Below are 19,374 nucleotides of genomic sequence, written 5' to 3' on the forward strand. Positions count from 1 at the left end.
TTAAAGGAGTAGACCAGGTTTTGGGGAGCTTGCCCTGTTTCGGGAGATTGTCGGTTTACACATTAAGCAATGAGAACCAGAATCATCCATGTGTCCATGGCAAGTGGTTTAGTCTCCATGGTAACATGTTAGCGTAGTAAGCATACACGTTAACATGTTAGCAGACACTTTGGTGAGTGATCGTGGGTTAGTTATCAGTTAGCCTCAGAACCTGACGAATCTGCCAGTTTTATTTGCTCTGGCCGCCCTCCCATTCGAACACATTTCTAACTGGCCTGAAAACCGCCGAGCCAATCACAGCCCCTTTATTACACAGCTTTGTTTAATACTCATCTGATTGGTCAATCACGGCATTCTCCATGTGTTATTTCTGTATAGCAAACTGCTGCTAGCAGACCATTGCTATGAACGCTGTCCTGGTACCGGCCAGCGATCGGAATCAGCCGATATTCAGCATAATTTATATCACTGGCCGATCAATCAGAGCATCCCTACTTATCAGCCAAGTTGACAAAGTCGACCAATCTCCCACATAGTAATAATGGCTGTATTTTTTTATGTGTGTGTGTGTGTGTGTGTGTGTGTGTGTGTGTCCTCAGCTTGTGTAGTGGCTGTATTGTTTTAATGTGTTTGTGTGTGTATCCTCTGTGTGTAGTGGCTGTATTGTTTTAATGTGTGTTTCCTCAGCGTGTGTAGTGGCTGTATTGTTTTAATGTGTGTTTGTGTGTGTTTCCTCAGCGTGTGTAGTGGCTGTATTGTTTTAATGTGTGTTTGTGTGTGTTTCCTCAGCGTGTGTAGTGGCTGTATTGTTTTAATGTGTGTTTGTGTGTGTTTCCTCAGCGTGTGTAGTGGCTGTATTGTTTTAATGTGTGTTTGTGTGTGTTTCCTCAGCGTGTGTAGTGGCTGTATTGTTTTAATGTGTGTTTGTGTGTGTATCCTCAGTGTGTGTATTGGCTGTATTGTTTTAATGTGTGTTTCCTCAGCGTGTGTAGTGGCTGTATTGTTTTAATGTGTGTATCCTCAGTGTGTGTAGTGGCTGTATTGTTTTAATGTGTGTTTCCTCAGCGTGTGTAGTGGCTGTATTGTTTTAATGTGTGTTTGTGTGTGTATCACCAGCGTGTGCGGTGTCAGCCATGCTGTGCGAGGTGGCCGGCAGTGGCGTCAGCAGCAGGGTGCGGAGCGACGGGGTGGAGGGCGAGCAAGTCACAGGAGACATGGAGTTTGATGTGGTGCTGTGTCAGTCGGAGCTGACGGAGAGAGCCCTGCAGCTCTGCCATCTCTTGCCTCCAGGCTTTAAGCCGGTGGGTTTCATACACACGCACGCACACACACACACACACACACACACACACACACACACACACACACACACACATAGTGGGGTCTCATTCAATGGATGTTTAATGGAGCCATTCATCCTACCCCGCTGCCTCTATCTCAGGCAGAGAGAGGTTTTGAATTGTGTGTGTGTGTGTGTGCTCTCATTCCCCTGCCCGGCCATCTCTCATTCTGCCTCTCTGATCTCAACTACATCTCCACCACGCATCTTATGGCGCCTGCCAGCTGGCTCCCTGCTGCAGGGCTTAGATATGTGATGGGTTGAAGCTGTCTGCCTCGAGAACTTTGTTTCACCATTGAACTTAGCCAGTCCCTCTCTCTTTCTCTCTCCCTCACAAGCCCTGCCAGTCCTCTCAGAGTTTCGCTTTGGATGCAGTGGACAGTCTGGTACGCTGCGGCATCCTGATCATGGAAGAAGTAAGATAGACGTACACAACATGTCAAAACATACAGTGTTCGACTTCTAAATACTATATATCTGTTGTTTTTTTTGGAAAATGTTGTTCATTCAACATTTCCAAAGAAAAGGGTGTTATAATTTTGTCAACCAACACCTTAATGCCTCCCTCCATTCAGTTTTTCTTCCCGTGTAATGGTTGGTGTTAGTTCTATTTAAAATGTTCTAAGCACCTGCTATATAGTCACACTTCTGCGCCAAGGAACTTACATTGATAAGAACCGAAGGCTGATAGGTTGTTCCACTGCAACATCATGGCGGCAGCGCTGTAGTCCAAAAAGCACAAGAGCTTCGGCTCTTGTGCTTTTTGGTGGTCAAAGTTCAAGGTCACTGTGACCTCACAACCGCCATTTTCATGCTCGTTAATGCAGTATCTCAGGAACGCCTCAAGGGAATTTCTTCAAATTTGGCTCAAACATCCACTTGGACTCAAAGATAAACTGATTACATTTCAGTGGTCAAAGTTCAAGGTCACTGTGACCTCACAACCGCCATTTTCATGCTCGTTAACGCAATATCTCAGGAATACCATGATGGAATTTCTTCAAATTTAGCTCAATTATCAATTTGGACTGAAGGATGAACTGATTAGATTTTGCTGGTCAAGGTTCAGGGTCACTGTGACCTCACGACTGCCCGTTTCATGCTCGTTAATGTGATATCTCAGGAACGCCGCGAGGGAATTTCTTCAAATTTGGCTCAAACATCCACTTGGACTCAAGAATGAACCGGTTAGATTTAGGGGAATGTCATGCATCCTGGTGGCTCACCTGGTAGCACGCTTATGATGGAGGCTCGGTCCTTCGTGCGGCCGACGCGAGTTTGAATCCGACCCGAGGTCCTTTGCCGCATGTCCCCTCTCTCTTTCCCCACCTTTCCTGTCTGCCTACTGTCCTATCTAAATAAAGGCATAAATGCCCCCAAAAATAAAAATAGGGGAATGTCTAGGGGTGTGTGGGTGATGGGAAGTGGCGTGATCAGTAAGGGGGGGCTAGGGAAAATGGGCCATAGCTAGGTATAGGAAGGTCGGGGTTTGAGGGGTGGGTAGAGGGAATGGATATGGATGTGTATGGATATAATGGATGGCTCTGGGTGGTGGGAAGGACCGTGGTGAGGGGTAGGGCTAGCTAGGGGAAAGGAGTTGTAGCTAGGGATAGGAAGGTCATAGAGAGTCGTGTAGGGTGAGTGGTTGAGGGGATTGTGGGTGGTGTTTCGGTAGGGGTAGGGCCATTTTCCATGTGGAAAATGATTAACCGTGTTGTTGAGGTAGTCCAAAACATTGCCTAAAGCAGTGGTTCTCAAATGGGGGTAATTTATTTTCACTATAATTCCATTCATAAGTAACACAATGACTATTTTGGTCATGGGTTTTATACACTTTCTGTAATAAAACATCTAAAAGCATCAATCTTATTATCATATGGGGGACCATGGGACAAAATCCTATCAAATGGGGGTCCGTGGTCTAATCCTTGTCAGTTTAGGGGTCCTTCATGTGAAAAATTTGAGAACCTAAAGTGTCATAAGGCTGAATGGCCTCAGCACTGTGCTCTGGGCTTCAAGGTATTTGTGCTTGTATGAGTCTGGACAGACATGGATGTAGAATGCTGACTTGCTGGCAGAGTCATACACACGCGGCATGGTGGCTCAGTGGTTACCGCTGTTGCCTCACAGCAAGAAGGTCCCGGGTTCGAACCCCGGTCCGTCCCAGGTCCTTTCTGTGTGGAGTTTGCATGTTCTCCCTGTGTTCGTGTGGGTTTTCTCCGGGTGCTCCGGTTTCCTCCCACCACCAAAAGACATGTATGTTAGGGTTAATACTCCTGTCAGTGCTCCTGACCAAGGCAATGGCGAAAGAACTGGAGTTGGTCCCTGGCCGCTGCACTGTGGCTGCCCACTGCTCCTAGTTCTAGGAAGGTTCCTAGTAGAGGATGGGTTAAATGCAGAGGATGAATTTCCCTATGGGGATAAATAAAGGATAACTTAACTTAACTTAACCCGCGATGCGGTATTTCTTGTTTTAATTTGGTTTCTTTGTTCTCCCTTTCTGCTTATTTCCCTGCGTCTTTCCATTCTGCTGTCCCTGCTCTGTAGATTCCCAGGGACGTTCCTATCTGTGATTTCTGGAAGAAGCAGGGCACCCTGTCCTGGAGCACCTCTGATGACCCGTATCACAGCGACTCAGACTGTGAGGAGCCCGACTCTCGTTCCTACAAGGTACAGAAGAACAGTCGTCCTGGCATTGTTGGTGCTCTGTGCCTCCTTAGTCTACTATAGGCTACCGCAGTGATTCTCAACCTTTTTCATATCGAGGACTCCTCATTTAGTCCATATTAGAGCCACGTACCCCCATTTGATTTAGTCTCTCTGACCCTAATCTGAGAATATTTAAATTCAAATAACTTTATTAAAGTATATTTAACATTATTATACATTGTCAATGTCAACCAATTCTAGAAATGAAGAATAAAGAATAAAAATGAATAAACATTCAGGCAGACAGACAAGCAGAGAGACAGACTAGGCAGGTAGACAGACAGACAGAGCGGAGATTTTCCTCACAGAGCAAAAAGTGTCTGAATGTAAGAAAAAGTAAAATCATCAGAAGACGCATCGCTCGTTAAAGGACTTTGCCTGCAGCTGCAAATCACTAAATCGTCCCCCCTCCTCTGAGCGCTCTGAAAATGAATTTCTGAACCACAGCTCAGATGCTGCTCTGACCATTTTAGATTGACTTTATGAAAGCAGCACCCATAGCAAAACAATCAGCTGGGGTAAAGGTTACTTGTACTCATTAACCCATGTTTGTATAATTTAGCTAATGTTAACTCTGTGACTGCATATAATGTTACCCCCGACAACACATAGCAAAACGTTTATTTACGTGAAGCGGTGGTGTGTTGAAACATGCGGGGAAACATGACGTTCATCCCAGACCTCAAGCCCATAGCAATCAGAATCAGAGTCTTTCTGATTCTGATTCTGATTCTGATTAACACACCCCTGTTGAGCTAGGCATTCGAGGAGAACTGCGTTTCTCCGCCTGCATTTTCATGCATTTCGCGAAGTGTTTAGACAGATTTCTTGTGTTTCAAGTGAACGTTGCCGCACTTGTGGCAAGGAAACATCGATTTTACTGAGGTAATGTTATGAACACTTTTGAACGCTACTTCTCTCTGTGTCTCGCTCTCTGTCTGCTGCGTGGTGGAGCGAGTTGCCCACTGCCCCCGCCTCCTCACAGGCACACATGCAGGCTCTCTGTCGCATATATTCCTCCTGTATGGAATGGCGAAAATATATCAGATAAACATCTTCTCAACAGAGTTGGTTGTGCTGAGAGTATTGTAAACAATGAAGTCTGAGCCTGCTCTGCTGGTCCCCAAGCATGTTTTCTGCATTATATATTCTGTAAGAAAAAAGTTTTCATATTGGTGCATCTCACGCCGATACCAATATATCTGTGATAGGCCAAATCAGGCCAGTATCAGCCCAATATATAGACAGATAAATCGGTTGGGCTCTATTTCAAAGCAACATGAGGTGCAAAAACACACTTTTTGCAACATTTCAACGTATCAAATGTATAAAAATTAAAAAATAAAAGCGCACTGTGTCACATGTTTGACCAATGCCCAAAGGTTCCATACAGTGTAATCTGTTACCTGAATATGATGGCCCAATAAACCAAAATGATTACGCTTTTCAAAACGTTAAATGAATGAAGTACATAAATAAATTGGTGCATAAAATTGCATTGCAACTTTTTTTCATAACAACCACATAACTACGGTAAATGACTATGATTTATTGTTTTGATCGTGATGATGTTGCTGTTTTGAATATTCATTGCAACCACAAAACTATGGCCTGGAAAATGACCACAGAATTGAATCAACACCTTTGTGAAACCATGTCAACAAAACGACATTATGAGCTTCACAGACCTGGTATTAGTGGCAGAGCTGCAATTTGTAAAGCCTTTGTATCCGAAGCAATGCGTGAAGATGCATGTCTTGAAAACCCCTGAGCAAAAAAGAGAGAGAAAATAATACGGTCTGATGAGTTTTATTTCAGCCTTTTTCCTCCATCTGGATGAATTTGGAGACAGCCAGAGGATTGCCTACAGCCCACGTTGTCTGTTATAAACTTTTCAACATGCTGTAAGAATATGGGCGGCCATTTGGTGCGACTCATTACATTGGATGATTGCTCTACACGGTCATTTAACCACCAGGAAATATGAGGCCATTTTACAGAAGCAGCTGCACTTTACGGTGTAAACACTGCTCCCACATGTTTCCATATTACAAGCAATGATTACAAGGTAATAATGATAATAATTAAAGATTATTATATATGTGAAGCAATTTGAGTACTTAGAACAGCGTTATATAAATGTAAGCAATTATTACCATTATTATTATTATTATTATTAATCAATTAATTAAGAGAGGTTTCATGAACTTTGGAATTCAGCATCTTTCATAACATCTGGCCCTACTGGCCAGATGTGAACGTTATTGAACTTTTATGGTTGATAATTTATCAAGGCATACGCTAGTCTATACGCACAGTGAGACAGGTGGGTATTGGAGATGGCTCATAATTTTCTAATATTCTAATAGTCATTACAAATTATAAAAGGAGTTAACCTGGCTAACGTCAATATGGTTAGTCTAGCCTGCAAACAACACACCTAATGATTGGCTTTTTGTGTGTCACGTGTAGCATGCTCCATTATCAAGGAGGGACATGATAGGCTGTTTATGAAATGAAGGAAAGCACTTGCATGGTGGACATTCTGGAAGCTGGAAAATATCTGGAGGATATCACTGTGCTCCTGTACGGTTATGAATCATGGGTAAACTCCAAAGACATGGTAAAGAAGATCAACTCTTTTGCAACATCATGCTATATATAGAATAATGCTTGGCATTAAACACATGGATAAAATATCAAATGCAGAAGTCAGCAGGGTAAACTCAAAACCCCTCATCAACAGCATGAGAAACCATCTTAAGTTCCTGGGACACATTCTGAGACTACCGGATGAAGAACCCGCAAAACAATGTGCTATCTACACACTAAAGCATGGGAAGAGAAGACCAGGCTGACAAAATACAAACTACATGAGATATGTACAAGAACTGCTTGGGGACAACTAAAGCTTAATTTATACTTATTATAAAGTGTCGCTCAGCACATGGTCGCAGACGAAAAAGAAAGTGTCGCTCATGGTGTTGCATTTATACTTCAGAAGACGTTCGCCTCGGTTCAACGGTCACGTGACACTCGAACGCTATAAGCAGCTGCAGAGGGAACGAAATGCACAGTGAAACCACCTCGAAGGCAAGATGTAACGTACTTGGCTGCAGCCGCATAAACAGCACACAACCACACAACTCACATCCTCTCTCTCTGGGAAATCACGACGTTCTTTGTGATTTTCACGAAGTCATACATCAAGGACAGGCTGATAAAGATAGCGGGGACACGTTCATTCATTTCAATCGAGTGAAAACTAGCGGGTGGACCCCAACCAAAACAAGGAAGCGCGTGCCGTCTTTATAGCCAATCAGACTTGCGCGATACTATGACGTAGTCAGCGACACTAGACATTTCACCAGGTAGCAGACACTGCTCGCCGACACTTGAAAGTGTCGACTCAAGTCCTCATTTCTGTCGGCGACCGTTTCAAAAGTGTTGGCAGACGAAGCATAAATTGGGCTTAAGGGCTCCTTTCAGAATCTCAAGTGACTGAGCTTGTGGTCGCCTGCTCCGCAGTCGACTGATGATGATGATTATGATGATGATGATGTTTATGAGCTGGGGAGGGAGCACGCTTGTGGTTTATCGGTTAAATGATTGGCTGTTTACACGATATCGCTGATAGCGCTATGTTGTATTGTTGAATGTCAATTATGTATGTATGTTTTTTTTACCTTTCTTTTCCTGTGTCTGAGCCTGTTTGTCTTGTCTGTATATTGTTCTATAAAAAATTGAAAATAAAATATAAAAAAGAAAAAAATAGATTGGCTGTTTGTGCGCAACTCGTAGCACACTATCAAGGGACATGATAGGCTGTTTATGAGCTAGCCCTGAGTGAAACATTTTATCAAAGTATTTTCTTATTGTATTGATCGCAGATATATTGTTTTATCGCCCAGCCCTACTATTTTCATGTTAGGTGTTCTGGGTATTTTGTCCACCTTCTCTACATCGCCTGTGTTACCAACCGCCACTGCTGAGGAGACACACAAACACCCAGCCAACACATAAACAGTGGCTCAGTGAGGCACATACCATTACATGTATTGCAATATAATGGCCATACATCTAACATCTGTCAGTCAGCCTTTGGCATATGCTGTCTTCTCTCTCCCTCCCATCTTCCCTACAATTTTCTACTGTTCTCAGAGGTTTCATTTGACATGAAAATAGTCCTTTAAAAATGCCCTTTAATTCTTGCAATGCCCTCCATTATTTTGCCTTTTCCATCCAGTTTCTGTCATTTCTGTCTCCTTTTCTAGCTGAGCCAGCCTACTCAGTGTCCAGAGATGCTCTTCTTCCTCTGCAGTATGCTGGCTGGCCATCTGAGGGCACTGTGTTGGACCACAGAGGGCCTGGACCTCCTACATACCCCTCTGCCAGGTGTGTGTCCATGTGTGTGCGCGCGCCTGTGCGTGCGTGTGTATGTGTCTAAGCCGGAATAATGCTTATCCATGATGATTATTGTGATGTTCATTAGTTGTATTGTTATCGTCTGTTAAGGGACAGAAGGAGACATTCTCTTGTCTTTAGCACTTTAGCAACTGTGTGTGTGTGTGTGTGGGTGTGTGTGGAGAGATGTGAGTGAATGTATAGTCTAATAGAGAATAGCTTGTTCATGATAATATCAACTCGTCATGATTGTTTATCACAGGTCCATGTCTTTGATATTCATGTTTCGCCCTAAGCCATTTCCCCCATTTGCTATGACCTGCTGAGCTGAGTCACCCACCTGTCACGAGTATTTATTAGCATTGATATTAAACCAAGAGTTCCTTGTCTTTGATATTCATGTTTTGCCCTAAGCCAGCGTTTCTCAAACTGTGGGGCGCAGTGGCATTACAGGTGGGGTGCAGAAATACAGCGCGGAACCAATGTTTTGACTATTTTGACGTGCACATGTGGTTTTGGCGTCGGACTTCTTTTCACAGCGGAGGAATAAACAAACCCCGCTTCCCCAGTGACTTCACGTTCATTCATTTCAGACAGTGGAGTGTAACAGGCAATGTACACCAGATTCGTTATGGCTGCATTGCGGATCCGGTGAAAAAGCCGGATCGACTCTCGCCCATGTTAATTGATGGGCGATACATGCGGTACGGAAACATTACGCACCCGTTCTATTTTTGTCGGATCCCGCATACGTCTGACAGATTACATACCGTACCGTACCGGAGGTGTACTACATCTGTTCTGGAGGCGGTGTACATTAAAAGTAGTGTGCAGTCAGAATGAAGAGACATTTGACAGCGGCAAAAAGAAAAGCAGGCAGTGCTTCCAAGACAAACAAGACGGAGTCGGGTGACGGTAATCAACCAAAACAACACAAGGCAAGAAGAAAATATGACGACGCCTATCTTGCTCTGAGATTCACAGGGAATGTGGTAGGAGATGAGGAGACCAGTCTGTGGTTTATGTCTGAAAACTCTGGCAGTGGACAGTATAAAACCCAACAAATTAAAAAGACACTTGGAGACATTGCAGCAACTAATGCAGTGAATAAGACTTAGTCCACTCCTCTCACAAATGGACTTGCTCATTTTTCTTGTCAAATATTTGTTCTTCTTTGCACAGATAGAACTTTATTGATATTGTTCCAACAAAGTGATTGTACATTTTTATTTGATTTTTGTCTGTTGGAACAATCTAGTTTTAAGTTAAAGATGGAGCAATCTAGTCACAAAATGTCACCAAAAGTCATATATAAAGTTGAAATGGAAGTCGTTTTTTTATTTGGACAACATTACCGACAGAAAATAGAAAGCAATGATCTTGATGTTATTTCAATGAAAGTTAAACTTGGACCATTTTGTTACAATTTTGTTGGGGCGGTGGGGCATGAACATTTTTCCTCCTCCAAAGTGAGGCATGACAGAAAAAGTTTGAGAACCACTGCACTAAGCCATTTCTCCCATTTGCTATTACCTGCTGACTCACCTACCTGTCATGAGTATTTTTTTTACTATAGCATTGTCATTAAAACCAAAAGCACTCACACAATATAATATCTTGGTAGACTGAGTTTACATCCCCACCTCCCTTTGAGTGGAATAATTGGCTCCATTTCTGTGTTTTTTTCCCCCTGCAGAGGCGCAGTGTGTCGCTCAGATACACACCCATCTATGTGACACAGCAGATAAGAACAAACGACACTACGGTGAGAACAACACCACATCCTCACCCACCACTAATATTCATACTCACATTTACGCGCGCACACACACACACACACACACACACACACACATTTTCTCTGCACCCCCACTCTAAAAGCCCATCATTATGCCTCTTCCCACTGATTCAGTCTTTATCAGACTGAAATGCCATGCTCTCTTTCTCTCCTCATATAAGACAACCAGAAAATACCCAAATGACACCCAATAATACAATAATACACAATATTAAAAAAAAGTACATCAATCCCTCTGGTAATGGCTTTGTTCTAGCTCCCTGCTTTTTCTATTTTGGATATCTGTGTGTTATATTGATTCATGTGCATCTTTGTTTGCACCATATCTCATAGAGAGCTGCACGGAGGAAGCTGCACGCACCGCACTTAGAACACTGATGGACCTGGGGGTGAGTAGCTGTGTGTGTGTGTGTGTGTGTGTGTGTGTGCGCGCGCACGCGCGTACGCGTACGTGTGAAAATCTGTCTCGCTGTAGAGAATTCAGGGTTGACTTGGGACCGAAAGTTGAGGGCCTCGAAAAAATACTGGGGAAGGGGGGGGGGATCAGTCAAGTCTGTTTATTTCTAATTTTCTATAGCACATTTAAACAACCACCTTTGACTACAGTGCTGAACAGGTTACAGATACCAATCAACAAATATAAAAGTAAGTAATAAATAGGAATAGTAAAAGAAAACATTAAATATAATAAAAGAATTGGGGCACAATAGAAAATGAAGTCGAATTAGACGTATATAACAACTGGATACATATATACGGTATATATGTATCCAGTTGTGCCTAAATCCCACTAAAGGCCCAATTATACTCAACGCTAAAGACGGAGACGGAGACGGACAGAGCCTTCTGTCCGTACTCTGCGTTCATTTCGTCCGTTTTCTGTCCGTCATCTGAAAGCTTACGGATATGCATGAAACGGAGGAAAACTACACACACACTCATACATTTGACTCTCTACTGCCCACTGGTGGATGTATTGCTTAACATGATACCAACGTGAAAGACGCATGGAAGTATGTGGGCAGTGACGATTACACCGTTTGAAACGGACGCCCTTATTTACGGATGAAAATGGAGTATAATTGGGCCTTAAAGCCCCACACAGTGATTAATCTACTCATTAATAACATTTTTAGCTGGGCGGAACGGCCCAGCTCTACAAACCCCAAATGTCGCTGAGTGAGTGAGTGATGACGTTACACCTGCTGTGTCGACTGTGACACACCCATGGGCTGTGCAAAGTAACATAAATGGTTAGATAAGTATAATATCCTATAATAAGAATGCCAATTCTGTGTGTGTGAGCGTGAGAGAGCAGAAATTGTGTTTGGCCACAGCTATGCCATTTTACATGCGATGGCGCTGAATCTTTGTGGAAGTATAAAGAGCAGCCCTGTGGGTGACCTAACTGAGCAGGATTTTTGAATTAGGTCATTGGGGCCAACAAAATGGGCAAAAATAGCTAATTGGTGGCCAAAATGAGTCAATACAGTTGGGCACCATGGAGCGCTCCATTCCTTAGCTACTGATGGAAGACACCTGAGTGGAGGAGCACACCTGAGTGGATTTGGAATCAGCCAGGGAAATGGACTATGAAAACCCTCTGTGGAGAGGGAGGAGGGACTGCATGCCAACTCTGTGAGCGAGGACTGACTAAATGGCCAGTCACACAGGGACGGGCATTTCTCTAGTAACAGTAAAAACACATCACACACCGCCCAGCTATATACCGTACTAGGTTCCCAGCTACTTTAGTCTTGTTCAACAATATTCTCGAGCTCGAGCTCCACCTGAGCATGAGTCCAATCTAAAGTCAAGCTATAAAGACAAGTCAGTGGGCCAAGGACACAAGCCCTGTCAGCGCTCATCCTTATTCTCTCCACTGTGTCAGTGTCATTTACATGGACACTGCAGCCCTGCTCTTTGAAGGAGAATACTAAGATTATTTAAATATACCCATTTCTACATCTAGTTCACATTCCCCCCAGTCATTTTGCAATGCATGCCGTATTATTACTATAGATATTTTAACATTTACTTACTTGTTTATCATTGTTTTTAAAATAGGCTAGAAATTCTACAGTGTGGAAAGCTAAATTGAAATTGACTGCTGTCCCAGCTAACAAGAAACCCTCAATCAAAACAAATTGATGTGCCAGTTTGTAAGGCGACATGTTGTTGAGGGATTATTTCCTGGTGGAAACTTTCATTTCTGCCTGTCAGTGTCAGATGATTGGCAAAAAACAAATGAAAGCTTCGTGTTTACTATGATGGATTTTTTGAGCTCTGGCAATTTTGTTGAAGTTGTTTTTCATACTGTACAAGAATGAATGGCAGCAAATGGCTTTTTCTGGAGGTAGGAAAACAAGCTCTGGTATCTCCAACTATGCTGACTGTGTACAGACACCAGAAGGAATAGTGTAAGGAGAGGGGCAGCTTAGCCTTAGACAATTCACACAAACTAACTAAAAGACTAGCTAAAATAAAAAAATATATAGCTTCACCCTCCAACTTAGTAAAGGATGTACTGTAGTCTGTCTCCATATGCATCACTGTCTTCTGTCACTCTGTGGGCTGGGAATCGCTCTCTTACAAATAGTGTCATTGCCCTATATACCCACAAAGACCTCATGAGGTCATTATTAACTTTCTAATAAGGTTACACAGAAATTGTCATTATTCTCACTTGTCGTCTGTAAGATTTGACAACTGATTTTAATTCCTGATGTCAAGACTGCTTTGTTTTGCAAGTTCCACAGCTGACGAGGGAATTAGGGAAAGCTGCTTCTGGTTTTTAGTAGGGATGGGCATCGAATTTCGAATTTTCGAATAATCGTTGTTATTATCAAGGTCGACTTTTATTATTGAAATTCGAAATTCGAAATTCGAAAAAAAAAAAAAAAATTGAGTGAAATGTTGCATTGTCTCCTCTGATTCTAAGTATAGTCAAATCGCTTGGTTTGAGCAAGTAAAACAATTTTTATAAGCATTTTAAGCAAGGTTTATGGAAAAATGAATGGCAGATGAAATCCCATGAAGAGGGAGAGGGGGTGACTTTGGCACCCCTTTGGCACTCAGACCTGAGCCTACTAAATATTTAATGAACCACTCATGATTGTCAAAACTGTTTTTTATTTTCGAAAATGTCAATGTCATGTAACATGTTCTTTACTTCAGTGGTGCAATGCTTGTTTGAGCTAAAAATCCACAGCAGAAGCTTTTTATATTAATTAATAAAGCCGTAGACTTAGAATCAGGGGAGACAATGCAACATTTCACTCACACAAAAAAAAAAAAAAAAAATACATTTTTAATTTTTTTTACATTTTTATTTTTATTTTCGAATTTCGAATTAAATTCGAATTTGGCCAGCGAATTTCGAATAGTGTTTTTGCTAGAAATGCCCATCCCTAGTTTTTAGTCACCTGGAAAATAAAGCAAACGATGGTACAATCTGAAACCTGGCACGCTCATCCCTCTTATCTTTTGCCCTACACACCGCTAAAGATAAGAAAAGTTCCACTGTGTGAATGTTACCCTCCACCGTGTGAATGTTACCCTCCACTGTGTGAATGTTACCCTCCACCGTGTGAATGTTACCCTCCACCGTGTGAATGTTACCCTCCACCGTGTGAATGTTACCCTCCACTGTCTGAATGTTACCCTCCACCGTGTTAATGTTACCCTCCACTGTCTGAATGTTACCCTCCACTGTGTGAATGTTACCCTCCACTGAATGTTACCCTCCACTGTCTGAATGTTACCCTCCACTGTGTGAATGTTACCCTCCACTGAATGTTACCCTCCACTGTCTGAATGTTACCCTCCACCGTGTTAATGTTACCCTCCACTGAATGTTACCCTCCACTGAATGTTACCCTCCACTGTCTGAATGTTACCCTCCACCGTGTTAATGTTACCCTCCACTGTCTGAATGTTACCCTCCACTGTCTGAATGTTACCCTCCACTGTCTGAATGTTACCCTCCACCGTGTGAATGTTACCCTCCACTGTCTGAATGTTAACCTCCACTGTCTGAATGTTACCCTCCACTGTCTGAATGTTACCCTCCACTGTCTGAATGTTACCATCCACTGTGTGAATGTTACCCTCCACTGTCTGAATGTTACCCTCCACCGTGTTAATGTTACCCTCCACTGTGTTAATGTTACCCTCCACTGTCTGAATGTTACCCTCCACTGTCTGAATGTTACCCTCCACCGTGTTAATGTTACCCTCCACTGTCTGAATGTTACCATCCACTGTGTGAATGTTACCCTCCACTGTCTGAATGTTACCCTCCACCGTGTTAATGTTACCCTCCACTGTGTGAATGTTACCCTCCACTGTCTGAATGTTACCCTCCACCGTGTTAATGTTACCCTCCACTGTGTGAATGTTACCCTCCACTGTCTGAATGTTACCCTCCACTGTCTGAATGTTACCCTCCACTGTCTGAATGTTACCCTCCACCGTGTTAATGTTACCCTCCACTGTCTGAATGTTACCCTCCACTGTCTGAATGTTACCATCCACTGAATGTTACCCTCCATGGTGTTAATGTTACCCTCCACTGTGTGAATGTTACCCTCCACTGTCTGAATGTTACCATCCACTGAATGTTACCCTCCACTGTGTGAATGTTACCATCCACTGTGTGAATGTTACCCTCCACTGTCTGAATGTTACCATCCACTGAATGTTACCCTCCACTGTGTGAATGTTACCCTCCACCGTGTGAATGTTACCATCCACTGTGTGAATGTTACCATCCACTGTGTGAATGTTACCCTCCACTGTGTGAATGTTACCCTCCACTGTGTGAATGTTACCATCCACTGTGTGAATGTTACCATCCACTGTCTGAATGTTACCCTCCACTGTGTGAATGTTACCATCCACTGTGTGAATGTTACCCTCCACTGTGTTAATGTTACCATCCACTGTGTGAATGTTACCATCCACTGTGTGAATGTTACCATCCACTGTGTGAATGTTACCATCCACTGTGTGAATGTTACCATCCACTGTCTGAATGTTACCCTCCACTGTGTGAATGTTACCATCCACTGTGTGAATGTTACCCTCCACTGTGTTAATGTTACCATCCACTGTGTGAATGTTACCATCCACTGTGTGAATGTTACCATCCACTGTGTGAATGTTACCATCCACTGTCTGAATGTTACCCTCCACTGTGTGAATGTTACCATCCACTGTGTGAATGTTACCATCCACTGTCTGAATGTTACCCTCCACTGTGTGAATGTTACCATCCACTGTGTGAATGTTACCATCCACTGTGTGAATGTTACCATCCACTGTCTGAATGTTACCCTCCACCGTGTGAATGTTACCATCCACTGTGTGAATGTTACCATCCACTGTGTGAATGTTACCCTCCACCGTGTGAATGTTACCATCCACTGTCTGAATGTTACCATCCACTGTGTGAATGTTACCCTCCACGGTGTGAATGTTACCCTCCACCGTGTTAATGTTACCCTCCACGGTGTGAATGTTACCCTCCACTGTGTGAATGTTACCCTCCACTGTGTGAATGTTACCCTCCACTGTGTGAATGTTACCCTCCACTGTCTGAATGTTACCATCCACTGTCTGAATGTTACCATCCACTGTCTGAATGTTACCCTCCACCGTGTGAATGTTACCATCCACTGTGTGAATGTTACCATCCACTGTGTGAATGTTACCCTCCACCGTGTGAATGTTACCATCCACTGTCTGAATGTTACCATCCACTGTGTGAATGTTACCCTCCACTGTGTGAATGTTACCCTCCACCGTGTGAATGTTACCATCCACTGTGTGAATGTTACCATCCACTGTGTGAATGTTACCATCCACTGTGTATGTTACCATCCACTGTGTGAATGTTACCATCCACTGTGTGAATGTTACCATCCACTGTGTGAATGTTACCCTCCACCGTGTGAATGTTACCATCCACTGTGTGAATGTTACCATCCACTGTGTGAATGTTACCATCCACTGTGTATGTTACCATCCACTGTGTGAATGTTACCCTCCACCGTGTGAATGTTACCATCCACTGTGTGAATGTTACCATCCACTGTGTGAATGTTACCCTCCACCGTGTGAATGTTACCATCCACTGTCTGAATGTTACCCTCCACCGTGTGAATGTTACCATCCACTGTGTGAATGTTACCATCCACTGTGTGAATGTTACCCTCCACTGTGTGAATGTTACCATCCACTGTCTGAATGTTACCATCCACTGTCTGAATGTTACCCTCCACTGTGTGAATGTTACCCTCCACCGTGTGAATGTTACCATCCACTGTGTGAATGTTACCATCCACTGTGTGAATGTTACCATCCACTGTGTGAATGTTACCATCCACTGTGTGAATGTTACCATCCACTGTGTGAATGTTACCCTCCACTGTGTGAATGTTACCCTCCACCGTGTGAATGTTACCATCCACTGTGTGAATGTTACCATCCACTGTGTGAATGTTACCCTCCACTGTGTGAATGTTACCATCCACTGTGTGAATGTTACCATCCACTGTGTGAATGTTACCCTCCACTGTGTGAATGTTACCATCCACTGTCTGAATGTTACCATCCACTGTCTGAATGTTACCATCCACTGTGTGAATGTTACCCTCCACCGTGTGAATGTTACCATCCACTGTGTGAATGTTACCCTCCACTGTGTGAATGTTACCATCCACTGTGTGAATGTTACCATCCACTGTGTGAATGTTACCCTCCACTGTGTGAATGTTACCATCCACTGTGTGAATGTTACCCTCCACTGTGTGAATGTTACCCTCCACTGTGTGAATGTTACCATCCACTGTGTGAATGTTACCATCCACTGTGTGAATGTTACCCTCCACCGTGTGAATGTTACCATCCACTGTCTGAATGTTACCATCCACTGTGTGAATGTTACCCTCCACGGTGTGAATGTTACCCTCCACCGTGTTAATGTTACCCTCCACGGTGTGAATGTTACCCTCCACTGTGTTAATGTTACCATCCACTGTGTGAATGTTACCCTCCACTGTGTGAATGTTACCCTCCACTGTGTGAATGTTACCCTCCACTGTGTGAATGTTACCCTCCACGGTGTGAATGTTACCCTCCACGGTGTGAATGTTACCCTCCACTGTGTGAATGTTACCATCCACTGTGTGAATGTTACCCTCCACGGTGTGAATGTTACCCTCCACTGTGTGAATGTTACCCTCCACTGTGTGAATGTTACCCTCCACTGTGTGAATGTTACCCTCCACGGTGTGAATGTTACCCTCCACTGTGTGAATGTTACCCTCCACGGTGTGAATGTTACCCTCCACTGTGTGAATGTTACCCTCCACTGTGTGAATGTTACCCTCCACGGTGTGAATGTTACCCTCCACTGTGTGAATGTTACCCTCCACTGTGTGAATGTTACCATCCACCGTGTTAATGTTACCCTCCACGGTGTGAATGTTACCCTCCACTGTGTGAATGTTACCCTCCACTGTGTGAATGTTACCCTCCACTGTGTGAATGTTACCCTCCACGGTGTGAATGTTACCCTCCACTGTCTGAATGTTACCCTCCACTGTCTGAATGTTACCCTCCACTGTCTGAATGTTACCATCCACTGTGTGAATGTTACCCTCCACGGTGTGAATGTTACCCTCCACTGTCTGAATGTTACCCTCCACTGTGTTAATGTTACCCTCCACGGTGTGAATGTTACCCTCCACTGTCTGAATGTTACCCTCCACTGTCTGAATGTTACCCTCCACGGTGTGAATGTTACCGTCCACTGAATGTTACCCTCCACTGTCTGAATGTTACCCTCCACTGTCTGAATGTTACCCTCCACTGTCTGAATGTTACCCTCCACTGTCTGAATGTTACCCTCCACGGTGTTAATGTTGCCCTCCACTGTCTGAGTGTGCTGTCTTCTGTTTGTTTCCTCAGGTCCTTGTGTCTGAGTGTTTTGTCCTTCTGTTTGTTTCCTCAGGTCCTTGTGGAGCAGCAGCAGAGGGAGGGCATCTCCCTGATGCTCAGCCCTCTCTTCCAGCTGGCCGACAACAGGCAGAAACTGCATCACTTCATCTCACAGTACCTCTACAACTAATGACATACTGCATGTTTAATTTAATAGTTTGCAACATCTGACCGAGCCTCTGTTAAAGTGTCAGAGAAGATTATTTTGTTTTAGTCAAAGTACGATGCACATTGAGTAGCCTACAGTTTGAGTTTTCAGTGTTGGTACACTGATTGATTGATTTGTTGTTGTTGTTACCAATTGTTTTTATTTAAAAAAAATATGGTGCACATTGAGCACTTTGAGTTTTCAGTGTTGGGATGCTCATTTATTTACTTTTGTTACCAATTGTTTTTGTTTAAAAAATAAAGCAGTAGTCATTACAATGACAAACACAAAGTATCAGAGTATATTTCCCCCCGCTAGCACCATAAAAGGTCATCTCTCCCTCCCACCCATTTGGCGATGAGTTACCTCACCTCCCACCCCACACTAGTTCTACATGACATAGTACATAAATTCATAAATTTACAACAATACAAGTGCACTTAGATACATTGTAATGCCAAACTTGAACATGTTCAAGCCAGCAGCTGTTTTAACATCTGCTGCTGCAGACGCCCTTGCCTTGGTAGTCCTTTCTTTAGCCCTGTGTATTCTAGATTGTTCCATGTGTACTATCTTCAGCCATTGTGTACGGGTGAGTCTATGAGGAGGATTCCATCTTAAGCTAGCATTTTATATTATTATTAATAATTTATTTATTTTTGCTGCTTAAGACCTGCGAATAAAATATGAGATTTGTAGGCTGACAGATCCAGTGATGAGGTATCGTTCAAAATCAGCAACATGGGACAACAGGGGAGAGAGGATACTACTTTCCAGAATGAGGCCAAATGCATAAAACAGTACATACCTTATATTATATAGATGACATATTGGAGAGGGTATTAGTTTCATGAGGTGACGTTTTCTATGAGTGAGGGTAGAGTCTATGTAGAAAAGTAAATGGATAAGTTTGTGATTGGGGTTCTTTAGATGTGCAGTCCATGTTGTCCCAGACAGTAAACCAATCGACCA

The 19,374-nt window shown here is 43.3% G+C and overlaps 1 protein-coding gene across 1 annotated transcript in view; it reads left to right on the forward strand.

Annotated features, from left to right (window-relative positions):
• Positions 1-18,384, forward strand: part of gpat2 (glycerol-3-phosphate acyltransferase 2, mitochondrial) — a gene marked incomplete at both ends in the record, with an annotated part of 42,610 nt that extends 24,226 nt beyond the window's left edge. Inside the window, 7 exons of the mRNA XM_083645303.1 lie at positions 1,117-1,301; positions 1,678-1,755; positions 3,887-4,009; positions 8,323-8,443; positions 10,149-10,217; positions 10,584-10,639; positions 18,268-18,384. Coding sequence (XP_083501429.1) covers positions 1,117-1,301; positions 1,678-1,755; positions 3,887-4,009; positions 8,323-8,443; positions 10,149-10,217; positions 10,584-10,639; positions 18,268-18,384 — 749 coding nt within the window. The remainder of the gene's footprint in view (positions 1-1,116; positions 1,302-1,677; positions 1,756-3,886; positions 4,010-8,322; positions 8,444-10,148; positions 10,218-10,583; positions 10,640-18,267) is intronic.
• Positions 18,385-19,374: the final 990 nt, after the last annotated feature.

This window comes from Poromitra crassiceps (assembly GCF_964638095.1).
Source record: "Poromitra crassiceps genome assembly, chromosome: 10".
Taxonomy (NCBI): domain Eukaryota; kingdom Metazoa; phylum Chordata; class Actinopteri; order Beryciformes; family Melamphaidae; genus Poromitra; species Poromitra crassiceps.